Source organism: Zonotrichia leucophrys, chromosome Z (assembly GCF_028769735.1).
Source record: "Zonotrichia leucophrys gambelii isolate GWCS_2022_RI chromosome Z, RI_Zleu_2.0, whole genome shotgun sequence".
Lineage (NCBI taxonomy): Eukaryota > Metazoa > Chordata > Aves > Passeriformes > Passerellidae > Zonotrichia > Zonotrichia leucophrys.
The window spans coordinates 15823230-15837810 of NC_088200.1; the positions used below are offsets into that span (position 1 = coordinate 15823230).

The 14581-nt window shown below is 36.5% G+C and overlaps 1 protein-coding gene across 2 annotated transcripts in view; it reads left to right on the top strand.

Annotated features, from left to right (window-relative positions):
- Nucleotides 1-14581, top strand: part of EFNA5 (ephrin A5) — a 205950-nt gene that overhangs the window by 161515 nt on the left and 29854 nt on the right. Inside the window, exons 1-2 of one of the 2 annotated variants that reach the window (XM_064735971.1) lie at nt 2064-2468; nt 4782-5074. In XM_064735971.1, the coding sequence (XP_064592041.1) occupies nt 2464-2468; nt 4782-5074 (298 nt within the window). In that variant the 5' untranslated portion in view covers nt 2064-2463. Of the gene's footprint in view, nt 1-2063; nt 2469-4781; nt 5075-14581 lie in introns of those variants that run through there. The other variant, XM_064735970.1, reaches the window with a different exon arrangement.

Sequence of the window (14581 nt, forward strand, 5' to 3'; positions counted from 1 at the left end):
GTTCTGAATAATTGTGGGTAACTGTAGTTTGTATTTACACCAAGAATAAATCAGTTGGGTGAATTTTGTTGATGTTATTTTACATTTCAGGTTATCATTCGAGAAAAAGGTGACGGGGCAAGGCATTTGACAGTGGCAGTGTCCTCTGTATGTTGGTGTTAACAGGCTGTGTAGGCTCCAGGTGTCAGAATAGGGGACATTTGCATCTGATCATTTCCAATACCTGACTGGAGACCAGAATTTCATAATTTATTGTCAGAGCAGTTATTTGGAGTATTTTCTGGTTCACAGTGAAGCCTTGCTTCATACATTTGACAGAACAGATTCCGAATAAAGAAAGGTTGACACAGTAAAAGGCAAATTTTCCACTACACTTACCTTGAAGTAGAGCATCTGGTGTGTCAATTTTACAGGAAGGGCAATAGAATATAACTAATAGGATTTGTAGCGGAAGTAACAAGCAGAGCTATTGGAACTTTTTATCTGTCTAAATGAACAATTAGTGTTATTTGTGCTGTTCTTAAACTAGATTTTTGTAGTGTTTATTCAAAGAAAGAAAGAAAGAGAGAAACCAAACAAAATTGTTATTGTGTTTTAAATATCTGTTTCAATAAATTGTAACTTTTCTCCAATGACCAGCAAAGACATTAAGTTCAAGATGAGTCGCTTAGGCTTCAGAACGTAAAATTATGAAGAGAAGCATGCACACAGACCATGTGCTTTCCCTTTGTTAATTGATAAACAGAATACAGGAGGCACTAATTATTTACTAAATGTTTTGCTAGTTTTTTTTTTCTGTGGTTAACATAACCATGAAGTTTTCTCTCTGCATCCTGAATACCTGGATATTTCATGAGTGGCACTTTAGCACAGAAATATCCCTGTAACAGGCTTTGCTGGAAGCAGTGTTCAAGTTTTGTGTAGGAAGCTGATGTTTGTTGGTCATGGAAATATTTAGGTATAGAAACTACTTAAATACCAGTCTCTCTCTTCAAAATGGCTTTTATAATGCTACTGCCTAATAGCTGGCTTTGTAGTATGCAACTTCCAAGACACTGTTTGAATGTCATTTGACAAAAACCAAAGGTTAATTATGTTTGAGGAATAGCAGTGTTTTGCTGTGTGTAAACTGGAGTGCATGGAGACCAATGAGATTATTTGCAAAAAGGTGTGTCAATTCGGTCAGATTTTTGGAGAAGCCTTTTTGGTTGCTTTCTTCCACAACACCATGCTCTGTTATGCAAAATCTAGATACAGCGGGTTTCTTCCTATATTAAAGTTCCTGTAAACTACATGGTTCCAAAAGGTGTGGGAGGCTGGGTGAGGACCTGCCAGAATAGGATGAAGACCTAACTGGGAAAAGAGAAGGTATAGCAGTAACATAATAGCAAGTTTTCTGTTTGGAATGGGACTGGAAAAAGGGACAGGACATCTGCTATTCCTGTCATATCTGTAAATGTCTGTTAATGGACTCCATCTTCCCTTTAGAGGTTTCACTCCTCCGTGTATGTAGATGGGTAAATGTTGATCAGTCCTTTATTTGAAATGGTACTTCTGTTTCACTGTAATATCTGGCATTACACTATTAATAAGAGGTTTTCAGCCTCTTGTGTGTAATTTTGAGTGTTTTCCACTCAAATGGGGTGTTAAATTCTTGGAAGTGTGTTTGTGAAGTGTTTCCTTTAATAGCTTTGAGGACTAAGATGATGAATTTTTTTGTGAGTTACTCATGGCTATCCCTTCATTTTCTGTTCTGATTAGAAGACTTTACTGTTCCTCTTTGTGGAGGTAAATACAACATGCTGCTTGTAGCTCGAGAAAGAGGAATGGTCTCAGTTCACTCTTACAGAAAAGTTGGAGATGTTTTAATCTCTTTGGAAACATAAAATTAGTTCTACATCTCTTTACATGCCTGCTGAGTTTTTGATTACTGACTTCTTTAGGATATTGCAAGACAGGAAATAAATACCTGCTCTGTGATTCATAGTTGGTTAATAACCTGGAGTAAAGAGACTTCACTCAGAGCTGCTTGATAAAATACCTTGGTATGTATTTTCCCTGGAGGAGGTTCACTCCCGTGCCAGCAACATTGGCTCGAGCCCAGTTTAGATTGCTAAAATATTCACAATCTCCTTCCCTTTCTCCACTCATGAATGTAAACACTACCTACCTATGGTGGATAACTGACTAAAGAAATTGTTGTGAGATCAGGGGAATGGGAGGAAAAGACACTGGGATGAAAAGGACTTGGTTGTGTGCTTCATCCTCAGATCTGCTTTGCAGGGAGCACTTCAGAGTCTGGGATGTGCTGGAATGAATGGAGACACTCAACTGTTTAAACACTTAGGAAAAAAGAAAGAAGATGGAATCTACTAAAATACCAGCGATCAAAGAGGATGGTTACATTGTGGTTTTGCTTATTTTGCAAGAATACAGAGGGAAACTTTGCCAAAAGGGAGACAGATGAGGTTTGATTTTGCTTTTTTTGCATCATCTCACTGGTGCAGATTACAAGTTTGATTTCACTGCTAAATTGGAATTAAGGTGTGATCACACATTTATGTCACATTGTATGTCTCCTTGTTCTTATAATCATCATTATCATGGGCTGTGCAGTTGGATTCTTCCCTTCAAAATCAGCTATTTACAGTACAGACACTGTCTGGAAAGTGTCTCTCCAGACTCTGCTTTTGGTTAAAGGAGAGAATTAGCTTCTTCTGGAAGTGTGATCCATCTCATTACAATGTACTAAAGACACTGGATGAATTGAACATCAGAACAACAGCAGTTCCTATTGCTCTCCATTGACTTTTAAAATAATGTGGAAAAGCAGTTCACATAAGGTTATTTGTGTTGTAAAAGTCTAACGGTAGAGAGGGTCAGTGTGATCTTGAATGTATTACATAAGTATAATTCTGGAAGCGTATAGTTTGTATTACAGAACTGTAGTTGGGCATTATGGTGAAGGCAGGCTGATAAAAGAGGTAACCTTGAGAAAACAAAATAGTTTATCACCTGCATGGTAAAACAGACAAATAAGAATTCTGTCCGCACACAAACACACTTGTATTATGTATCAATTTTTACTTACTAAAACTGTAATTGAAAAAATAGAGATATTCTTGCCTGAATGTGTCTTTTCTAGTTGTATCTTACACTCTTTTTCATTACCAGTAAGAAAAGCATACTGTTAACTGATTCAGAGAACAGATGTCAATTTGAAGACAATACATTTTTGCAAAAGTGTTAAGACATTATCTGTTCAGGTGACAGGTTTTGGAAGCACTGGGGTACAAAAATATGTATCTTGACCAACAGTTTTGTTAAATTTAAATTCTCCTGGAAGAACTGTGGTTCTAAAAGGCTTTTCTATGTTATAGAGTGGAACTGTGATGCTGTGCACTGGCTGAAATTATACAGATCTATCATGCCTTGATGCGTATTCAGTTTTTCCCCTTTAAAAAGCTATTTTATTGAAGTTAAATTATTGTAGGGGTATGAAAAGGTGTAGTTTGCTCTGAATTTATCCTTGGAGGGCCAGCAAATCATTGCTTTTTCTCTGAAATTAGATAGAAGGATCCAGATGGCAGATTTCAAGCCCATCAGGTGTTTAAAATATGCCCCTCAGCTAAAAAGAAGTATTATAGTTAAATCTGTCATGGCCTTTTTATTGCTCTGTGGTACACTTGACAACTGCTGCTGTGAAAGAGAGAAGCTACAAGTAGCCCAGTCAGGCTGAAGTGGAGTAGGTCAGTGGTTGGTTTCTTTAGCTGCCCCAGGGAGTTTAATGAACGCACAGACCTGGTTTATGGAATCGTTAAATCTATCATGGTTTAAGCTCCCATGAAGGCAGGGAATTTGCCCCCATACTTCCTACATACATAGGAGGCATTAGAAAAGTAACATAAGTAAAACATGCAGGGGAGGAACAAGGAAATCCTCCCTGCCCCCAACAAACAAGAATCCCACATCTCTAAGGAGTCGTCAGTAATAATAACAGCAATAATAAAATGCATCTGGGCTGGTGCCTTGCACTGCATTTCTCAGCTGGCACTCATTCAGATCTGTCACATTAGGCTGAGTGCTGATAATTTGTATCCCAGAATCCTTTTATCTGAACAGAGCAATATCTTCAATGTGTACTTTTGGCAAAGGGGAAGCACTGCTTTTCAAATCTCTTTAAAAACAATACAGACTTTTCTTTGCATCTTGACAAACTATTGCTTATTATGACGAAAAAGTAACCTATTTTCTTGCAGTGTTCTTGCAGTAACTATAAGTACTTGCAGTCAAATCAGCTTTCAGCACAGGAGTGATTACTGAGTGATGCAGAGAAAAGGATATGTTTGGGTTATTTATTTGCATGCATATGCAGATGTTTATATAGACACTGATTTGGGAAGGCTGGTACAGTTTTGGCTTTTTTGCTGCTTCATTTTTCTTCCTTCAATTAAAAAAAACCCCAGCCAAATAAGACGGACACTTTCTTTGTTTATTTTTCAATAAACCATAGAAAGATAGCCTATAACTGGGTGGGTAATGGCAACAGACTTATTTTGTAAGAGCAAAACCTTTATCCAAAAGGTTGTATGATCATATATAAGCATAATAAGTCTCTGATAGCTCTGGTGAATTGTAAGGGTCATTTTTGAGAGTGAATGCGCATGGCTGGGGTGGAATGAAGTGCCATTAGTGATGCCCTTTCATATGAGAATGTCACCCTACAACAAGGTCATCCTGAGATAACTGTGCTTATGTTTGAACTCTTCCTGTGATTTCAGATTCCAGCGAGGCGACTACCACATCGATGTCTGCATCAACGACTACCTGGATGTGTTCTGCCCTCACTATGAAGACTCGGTGCCGGAAGATAAGACCGAACGCTATGTTCTGTACATGGTGAACTTTGATGGCTACAGCTCCTGTGATCACACTTCAAAAGGGTTCAAGAGGTGGGAATGTAATCGGCCGCATTCCCCAAATGGACCATTGAAATTCTCGGAAAAGTTCCAGCTCTTCACGCCCTTCTCACTGGGATTTGAGTTCAGGCCAGGCCGGGAGTATTTCTACATCTGTGAGTATGGAGAGGTTTGCCGTTGATGCACAGCAGGTATAAGAAACACAGCTATTTTTTCACCTATACTCTGTGAAAATACGGAGGGGAAAATGGTATATAACACAAATGCCTTATAGTGAACACAGGCTTAAACTATCCCCAGATACATTAGCTAGGAATCTAGCTAGTGAAAATGACATTAAATCATAGCTTCTTTTCTCTCATGAAATAGCATGGCAGCCTGTTCACTGAACTACAGCTGACTTTTAAAGCAAAATGCACCATTACATTTATTTCTGCATTCTGAGTGGGGGCAAGAAGGGGAGGATATAAATTGTCCCCAAATATGAAGAAAAATAATTAATCCTTTGTATGTGGAATGCCTCAATTTCTTTACTTTGATGAAATACTGTTGTCTCTGTCATATTTATCACCTAAGGAAAGTGAGGTCTGTGTAGTTCTTAAGTGATATTATGCTGCTGGTGTCAGTAGCACAGTGGTATTTAAAACTATAATTTCTTAGGCCAAATTATCCTAGTATTTAGCCAAGTGGCTTCTTTATTCTACCTTTCTTTCCCCTACACATTTTTCATGGGTGAGCTGTTTTTGTCAGCATGGCAATAGGAGTGCTCTGGGAGCAGGAGGCAAGCAGGTGAGGAGATCTGCATCAGGACTGCTCCAGGCACAAGATGCAGGAGACATCACATGGGTCTAAGGAAGTGAAAACACCAGTAGGTTAAAACCCAGTGGGTTAGGCAAACTGATTCCCTGACTCCACTGTGCAAGCCATATCATTTCAACTATCTCGTGTCTTTAATACTCCCAACAAAGATCTTATTTAATCAACTGATTTTTGTACCTGTGGCTTTCACTCCTAACAGGTTTTTACTGCTCCAGCTTTATTTTTTTTCCTGTTTTAGTTTTAGATAACTGAGTTGAAAGCTTTACATAGACTGCAGATCCCAGTAAATATTGCTTTCATATGTGTAGCTGGTCTTTCTACTGTGGAACAGCCATTCCACCTCATTTCACCAGAGAAACTGAGTGTGTATGATCCCTGTTTTCAGCCTCATTTCTTCAACATTGAGATTTTTGTTTTCCCTTCCATAATCTACAGGGAAATAACAGTCTTAGTGGATAGTTTCTTATTAATTTCCTTTTCTTCCAGCAAGTAAAAACCTCTAGTGAGTGGTGCCTTTCATCAGAAAAACTGTGCCTTGTTCTTGTGCTGAAACGCAATAATAAAAATAATACTAAGAATAATATTTAAAATAATGTAATTTAAAACTGAGGTTTGAGATGAAAAATAGTATAAAGGTATCAGAGTTAAGTAGATAATGTTTAGTAATAAGCAAATCTTGTGTAGGCCCAGTCCTATTTGTGTCGCTTCAGCAAGAGTACTGTGTAATTCAAAATTCTGATATCAGGCTCCCTTGGAATTGTGCAATTTTTTTTGTGGAGTTTTGCTTTGTTTTGTTAGTTTTTTAAAATTCAGTTCCAGAGCATCATCAGTCAAATAAGCAGGAACAGTTAAGCTAAGGAATGCAGTCTGTCATCACAAGGTGCAATAAAGTGTAGCACTGGAATGGTGTCATTAGCTGCAAGCCTGAAAACGGCCCTAGTTTTCTAAATTTTTTAAAAATAAAAAAAGATAAACATTTAATAAAGATAAAAACCAAAGATGAAAGTGAAGGAAAAAAAAAGGAATTCTCAGCTTGAGCTGTCTAATAGTGTCAATGTCAGAACATACAAAATCCATCGAACTCTCAATCAAGATACTATGACTTAAACATACCCAGGTTGCATGTGCCTGGTTTTCCTCATTTGTGCTCAAATTCAATAAGTCACTAAAAATCATATAACTTTCATTAAAAATCTATAAGCCTCCTGCCAAGGGCTCCCTCCAAAATAATTGTTCTCAAGAGCTTTAAAATTTGAAGAGCTTTATGATATTCAACTGCATTCATATGCAATTTTTTTTTTTAATGAAAGGTAAAATAGCAAAAAATTAGCAATGAGATGAAAAATACTAGTTTAAGATAAGCTTAGCTGAAATTCAATTTTTGATTGTGTTTTAGCAACACAAAAACATTTTTCCTTCTTTTCTGTATCTTCTTCCCTTCTGAAGCTTTTTTCCTTCACCCTTTGCTTTGCTGAGGGAATTAACAAGGGTATTCACATTGCAGAAGTTTCAGAGAAGCACTGTACAATAAGTTAACTATAATATGCCTACCTTCTCAGGGCACAGTTGTCCATCCTGTAATGTTTTTCTCTTAGTCTGTGCTGAAAAAAGAAGATGGTGAAATGTTGTTGCTTATTTCCTCATCAAAATTGTAAGCAGGTGCTAGTTCAGGCTCTTTGTTACCTTTCTGCATCTACATGTTAAAGAAATTAGTGCTTTGCCATGAAAGGTGTCCTTTGCATAGTAGATCTGAAGCCTTTGCCCTTTCTGAAGGCGAGAGAGAAAACTGACTATATAGGATCAGTCTGGCATGTTCTCTTAAAGGGTTACAAAATATGCTGTGTAGTCAAGCCCTCTGAAAAGACAGAAATATGAAGTGGCTGGTTGGCTTTATTACTGACTGGTGTTCTGTCAAAAATAGTCACAGTTTACCTTTTAAGGACATGGCTTTCTTCTCTTTCTTCCATTATTTTCAGAAAATGAAATGATTTGTGAACAATCACTGTCTTTATGTCTGAACTGTTCATTTGGAAAATACCACCATTCTTTGTTATGCCATTGCCATCACATATTGCTCAGATGATCTTGGATCTCCATTCTTTGCATGTTCATTCTAGGATAATGCAAGGAAAAAAGTCGTACCTATCTTATATCAAATTTACATTGAGCAAGTGAATTCAACATTACAGTCATGCAATCAAAAGTACTGATTGAGTTTGCTTTTGAAAGAAGAAAAGGTTATTAAATATTTACAGAGAAATTAACTTTTATTTAGTTAGGGTGTGCACATTGTGGGGCTGGGGAAAGCAAATAATAGATCATGACCTGAAGTCTCAATTTTTACTTAGTTCTTATCAGGTGCTCATCTCAGGTTCATGTATGCCAGCCTGTGAACAAACAAAATAGTATTACTACTGAAACAGAAGCAAATGAAATGTGGAGAAAGCAGAAACAAAATAGTGTCATGACATTGATTTTAATGTCCTTTGGAAGTTTCAGTATTCAGGTTAAGGTGAAGTACTGTGCAAGGTGAGATGAACTCAAAAGCTAGGGAGAGAAAAAATCCTAACGTGTAGAATGTTACATAGTTGTATGTTCAAAAATGATAATATAGTTTTCATTATTTTAACTTAATTGCAGATAAGTTTGTAATGTGTTAAGAAAAAGTGACAATTTGGCATGTATATATCAGGGCTGTTGAAATAAAAAGGAGGATGTGTCTAGAGACAGGCTGGTACAGATTTCTGCAGAATCTTGACCTAAGTTTCCAAACCAAGCCGTTTTGTTGATTTCAGCTAGAGCTTAAAAGTGTTCTTTTCTTGAAAGCACCCGTGTAGTATCAAAAGTTTTACTAATGTGAGGGTGTGGTACATGCTTTTTTCTGAGTCATCAGTCCAGTTATTACAGAGAAGAATTCAGTAATTTGTACTTATCTATGGGTAAATTATCTATGGTGTTTTTATCATATCCTCAAAGATTTTATGTATATTGTTTATTTTTTAATTTGATCACTGTGAATCTTTTCATTTATATACACTTATACCTTTTTCCTAGAATGACAAGGTAGGTTTGCTCTTATTCTCAGTTCTCTAGCTTCTTTTCTGTTCTCCACAAGATTCTGACAATTTTTGCTAACAGTAAGCAGGCTTTACTTTTTGTATATCTAGACATAACTTATGTTTTTTTCCCTCCATTCTTCTTGAGAAGGGAGCCCCTTTCATCTTTTAAAAATCCTTATGAAGAGTTTAAAACCTGTGATTTATTTGTATATTTTTTTTTTTTGCTGCTGTTTCTTTCTAGTTATATCTCTTGCATGTGTCTTAGTTTATTTCAAAATGCTTATGCTGTTTCTTTGTCTCCCCTTTAATGTGTCACTATCACTGTGCCTTTGTTAGCACCATTTATTTGCATGAAGCTTCTGATTGTCAATTGAGAAAGCTTTGGTGAAATTGTATTGCTTGTGATCACATCAGGGTAGTGTCCTTTTACTATTAATTTCATTATAGTTAAAAATAATATTTTTAAATAGTTCATGTGTTAAAGGGTAAATTAAGAAGCAGTTTGTAAAATTGTTCTTTCAGTTGTGCTTATGCTTCTTAATAGCATATAACCATCCCATACTCCTTTTTCTCATAGAATATATTCTCAAGAGACCTGATGTTACCTGTTCCCTTTATATTTTTTGTGTTTGGGTTTATTCTGCATTACCCTTTTTTCTCTGACTTAATTCCTTCTTTTCCTGAAATTTCTGATTCTGAAGGTTTTTATTCGAATGATATTCCATCCTGACAGTCTTAGCTGCTCCCTCTCTAGGAAAGCGTGTGATTTGCTCTATTTCTAATGCAAAAATAGTGTCTTCTGTTAGCTGGTTCCACCTTTGTTTCTGGGTCCTCACAATGTTCCAAAAACCGTGAGACAGTCTTGAGTCCTGGAATCATTTTTCTCTAATAGCTGCCAGGTTGTTGTACAATCATTCTGCAGATATCTGGAGGCTTCTCTGATTATAAGGATTTTAAGGAAAGAACAGTAGTAGAAAAAAGTGTTTGAATACCTACATCCCCTACTTCTGTCTATTAATTAGGTTGTTAGGTTGTTATTTTAGTATGGTCTCTATCTGAGCTCTTGTTGAGCCAGCAGCAGTTCTTGATGATAATTAAGCTAAACTTGCTCACTTTACTCCCTTCTACTATGTTTTGTGAGTGGTTAAGAGTTTAGTGTTTGTGCTATTATTTTTCTTTAGTCTCTGCTACAATTCTCTATCAATTTTTCTTTATCCTATGCAATTCCACATTTTGTGATCAGGCTGACTTATGAGAGGGTTACTATCTTTTTATCTCAATATGTAAGCTTAGTTCATATTGCCCTGTGCTTGTTCACTACTTTCCACCTGAAATGTTTGTGGTAGAACCATACTGAAATTCTCTCTCCAAGTGTCTTAGCCACTGAATTGCTGGGGATGGGACAGGACTCAAAGCTACCACTGCTTGCTGCTGCTGCTGGTCCTTTATGGATTTTTGATTTTTAATAAAGAATTATTTGCACAATTTTGAAGTCCTAACTCACAGACTGTACATATCCCTCTGTAAATCAGCAGCTAGCATAGGAAGTGAAGTGGAAATCTTTTCCACTTCCATGAAATTCACTTTTCATGGAAATTAGCACAGACCTGACAATATGAGGAAGATCCTGGAAGCTTCCAGACTGCCAGCTTCGATATTGTTCTTTCGGAATTGGATCCAGTATAGCGGGAATTAAGAAGGGTGACTTTGCAGAGGCAAGGTCAAACAGCCTGTGATACTATACAGGAGAAAACTACTGAGAAATCTTCACTGCAATTAATTGTAATAGTTCTATAACAGGTATTTTTCATGTGCTAAGAAAAAAAATTATATTAAACAGCTGCATACATCTCATTGCTCTTGCTCAAGCACCAGCTTAATATTAGTGGATATCAATGTTTTGCATGAGCAGGCATGACTGACTGTAAGATGGTTATTTGATTTAGGGATCTCCATGTTTGCTAGAGGTTTAGCTTGTTGTAGTGGGAGCAAGAGCAGGAAGACTGTGAACTGTAATTTTGTCTTATCAGAAAATGTAAATGTGAACCCCTCAAAAAAACTACACTTCTTGTTTTTTTAAAAATCCTGCTATAAACCTGGAGATCTTGCATTATCAAAGCCAGTTGCTGCATTCAGCACAGCAGTTTATGCTGCTGACTACAGGTCTGTTGGTAGGAGGTACTGTCTGGGGGCATAAGTACACTCTCAGATTTTGAACCGGACTTACCAGAGGAAATTTCTGCTGGACAAGGAGATAATTTAAAGAAAATGATGAGACTTTTCATGTGCATCCTGAAGAGTGTGAGAATCAATCAAAGGTTACTATTGGCAATTTGGCTAACAGTTTGGTTAGATTACTTACAATACTTACATTTTTAGAGAAAGTCAGTGCTTTTGTTGTCATATCCCAGCTGGGGTAGCACAGTAAAATTTAATTAGTATTGCTTTAGAAATTGTGTGGTTTTTTCTTTTTTTTTTTTAAATCATCCAGCACTTAAAATATGCGGTTTCTTAATAAGCAGTCATCTTTTCACTGCGTAGTTGTATGAAAAATCTTTCAGAAAACCTCACTATGGGTGCTTTATGTCCTCTCATATCAATGACTTAAATGCTCTACAAAGGTCTAGTGTGGATATTTTTCTGTCTTGAATCTGTAAATACTGGGACGCAAAATCAAAGATTTGATTTGGGACAAAGTTTAGCTTTAGAGAGCTGTATGAGCTTTAGAGGAATGAATAGGGCAGGATGATGGTAATCTTGTCATACAATACTTAGCTTATAGCAGGAAAAGTGAAGTCAGTTTATTTAATCATAGGCTAAACTTCTATTAAAAATTGGTTTTAGTTGCAAAATGATTGTTCTAAATAGCATATATTTTGCTTTGAAGGAGAAGATGGGATTTGTCTTCCAGCAAGTGAAAAAAGGCAGCCTGTCTTCAACAGGTGTTAGTTAATTCACAGTCTGCTGGTGATTACATTTCCTCATTGATTTTTAAAAACACAAAGATGACTTTTGGAACTCTCTCTTTGGTTATCCTGGTTTGTACCAAAAACTGAAAAATGAAGGTTTACTAAAGAACATTATTGAAGGATGCTGAGGGAATCACAAACATTTTTAGCATGTTAATTGCACTTCTCTTTTAGACAAACATTGCTTATTGCCAGGTTCCCCATTAACTTTTCAATCAAGACCCGATCAACATAAACAATGATTCTTCTTTAACAGCAGTGGGATCAGACATGCCAGTCTACTACAAATCCTGCTTTGATAGCTGGTTTACTAGAATCACTTGAGATGTTCTGAATGAAATCAAAGCAATTGAAAGGGTTTGATAAATGTGTACTTTAAAAAATATTTTTTGTGATAACATTAAACAGACAAGGAAGGTGACCTTTAAAGGGGATTCATGCTTAGCTTAGTGTGTAGATTAAAGGACCGGTTTCTGTTAGAAAGCATCAAAAAAAGATTAAGTACTGGTCCTACTTGAAAGAAAGCAGAAATAATCACCAGTGTCTAATAGATTTTGACATTGGTTGTGTTCCTGGAATCCTCAAAGGGAACATTAAAAGCTGTTGAATAATTTGGGACTTGGGAGAGATCCATGTAAGAAAATGAAGAGAGAACCCATGGAAGCACTGGTCTCTATTGCCTGAGTTTTTCAAAGAGAATGAATGTCTTTCAGAAAGCAAGTTTAATAAAGAGGGTTTGGATTCACATGCTTAAAAATTGAAGTGCCATTAAGGTCCTGACAGCAACAGAAAAATAAGAGGGGAGGTTATACTGCCTTGCATCTCTGAATATTGTCTATAGCATATTTTATAAGGTCTTCACCCTCATGTGAAGATCAGTGACCTGTTACTTTCTACTGAAGTACCGATCTGGGTCTTTAGGAAGGGTAAAAGAGTGACGACAGAAAAGGGAATGAAGAGTTTTCTTTTCTCTGCCTTTTTTTCTTTCTCATCTAAGCTGCTTGACAAAGGCCCATTCATTGTGTAGAAACATAAAGCATATATTGACTGTTATCTGATCATCCAATCACAAGCATTAAAAATGCGTGTTAGACCTTGTATAAAAGGCTTTTAGGGAGCATTAGGAACTTGATGAATCTGTATGTGAGGCACCTGCCTTAAGACTAAATGTTTCCTACTGGTGACTGTACTTTTTTACATTTGTGATTCTTGTAAAAATCCCATTGCAATTTTCTTAAAAGTAGGTGTTTAAATTTTAGTGTTGTCCTGGAACAGTACAATTGAATGAATTGCTCACAGCTCTTTAAATCCTGATGGACCGTTCATCATTTCTTACTTTATATCAGTTTTGATGTTCAGCAGCTACAACTTAACATCTCAGAGGCTGCTGCACTTAGTCGGTGGGTGAAACTTATTGCAGTGATACTTCACTGGAATGTTATGAGATTAATAAACTGAAGCACGTGGATTCTGTGGATGAAAGAATTCACAGAAGAGGAGAGTAATATTAATAATTATGTGAGGACTTGTAATTCTGTAGCAGTATTCTAATTTGATTTCTGAGCAAACTGAAACCTGTTTAATGAGCTGTTGTATTGGAAGTATGCATTTTGTAACATGGAGTAGATGCCAACAGAAATGAAAATAGCATAGCATGACATTTGGAATAACAGTGTTGTACTTCATTGCCTCCATGTCATCAGCATGTTAAGCCTCTCTGTTCCTCAGACTAAATCACCAAGGCAGCACTTTCTTGGGTGATACTGTATGTGTCATGGTACAAACTTGATTATATATGCATGCCTGCAACCACTAGACCAAAAATAAACTCCCTCAATGAAAAAATACTTCCACATGCTGAGTGATTGGCTGATGATCTTATAAGTTAATATGCAACATTCAACTCCGTATTTTTTTAAATACTTGAATTTAAAAAAAAAGGAAATTTGTTTTTAATCTACCTAACCCTCTGATATTAGAGGAGTCTCTGAAAAAGGAAAACATTACAGACTTCTCAATAACTTTCTTGTTTCCAAGCAATGTGCTCTCTTCAGACAGGATGTCCAGGACTCTGGGCTCAAAATGGCACATGGAGTTAATACTTCCATCTCCAAGATCCTTGGCAAGTCAGTATAAATCATGTAGAATATTTTTTTTCCACATGAGTATTCAGAAGTACATGGAAATGCTTTATTCTGAAAAATGACAGAAAAAAAATTCATCATTTCTAATGTTTTCACTTTCCCTCAGAAAAACAGTAGGTCATCCATATTATTGGCCAAATGAGATTTTTACTGCCTCTAAAATCTCCCTGGTCTTCTTCTTACATCATGCATATTTAATAATTAAAGTATCAAGAGGTATAGCCAGCTAGATAGAGCGCTACTGTAGGGAATTAAGAATGGCTTGAAGGTGTATCAAAATCTCACTTGTATCGTACCTCTATGCACAAATGTAACCAAGCTCCTTTTTATAGTTATGGGGAATAAAATGGCTGTTGCGGATCTTCTGGGGGTGAAATGATCTTAATTATTTGAAAGATAATCAGAATGGAGATATATTAATCAATTTGAAGAGCCCTGACAATTCAGTCATAGTGGTGTTCAAAATGCATTCAGGCAAAAATAAACCAGAACAGCTCAACTCACATACATTATGTCTTAAGAGCTGTAGGTGAAGATATTGTGAAGATATGATGTTGGATTTCTTTTCAAGTAGGTTTTTTTTTTTTTTTTTTGCACATCTGCTTTTGGTAATACTGGGTCATCTTCCTTTATCTCAATACCTGTAGTTGCATCTGGACTGCTTCTAATAT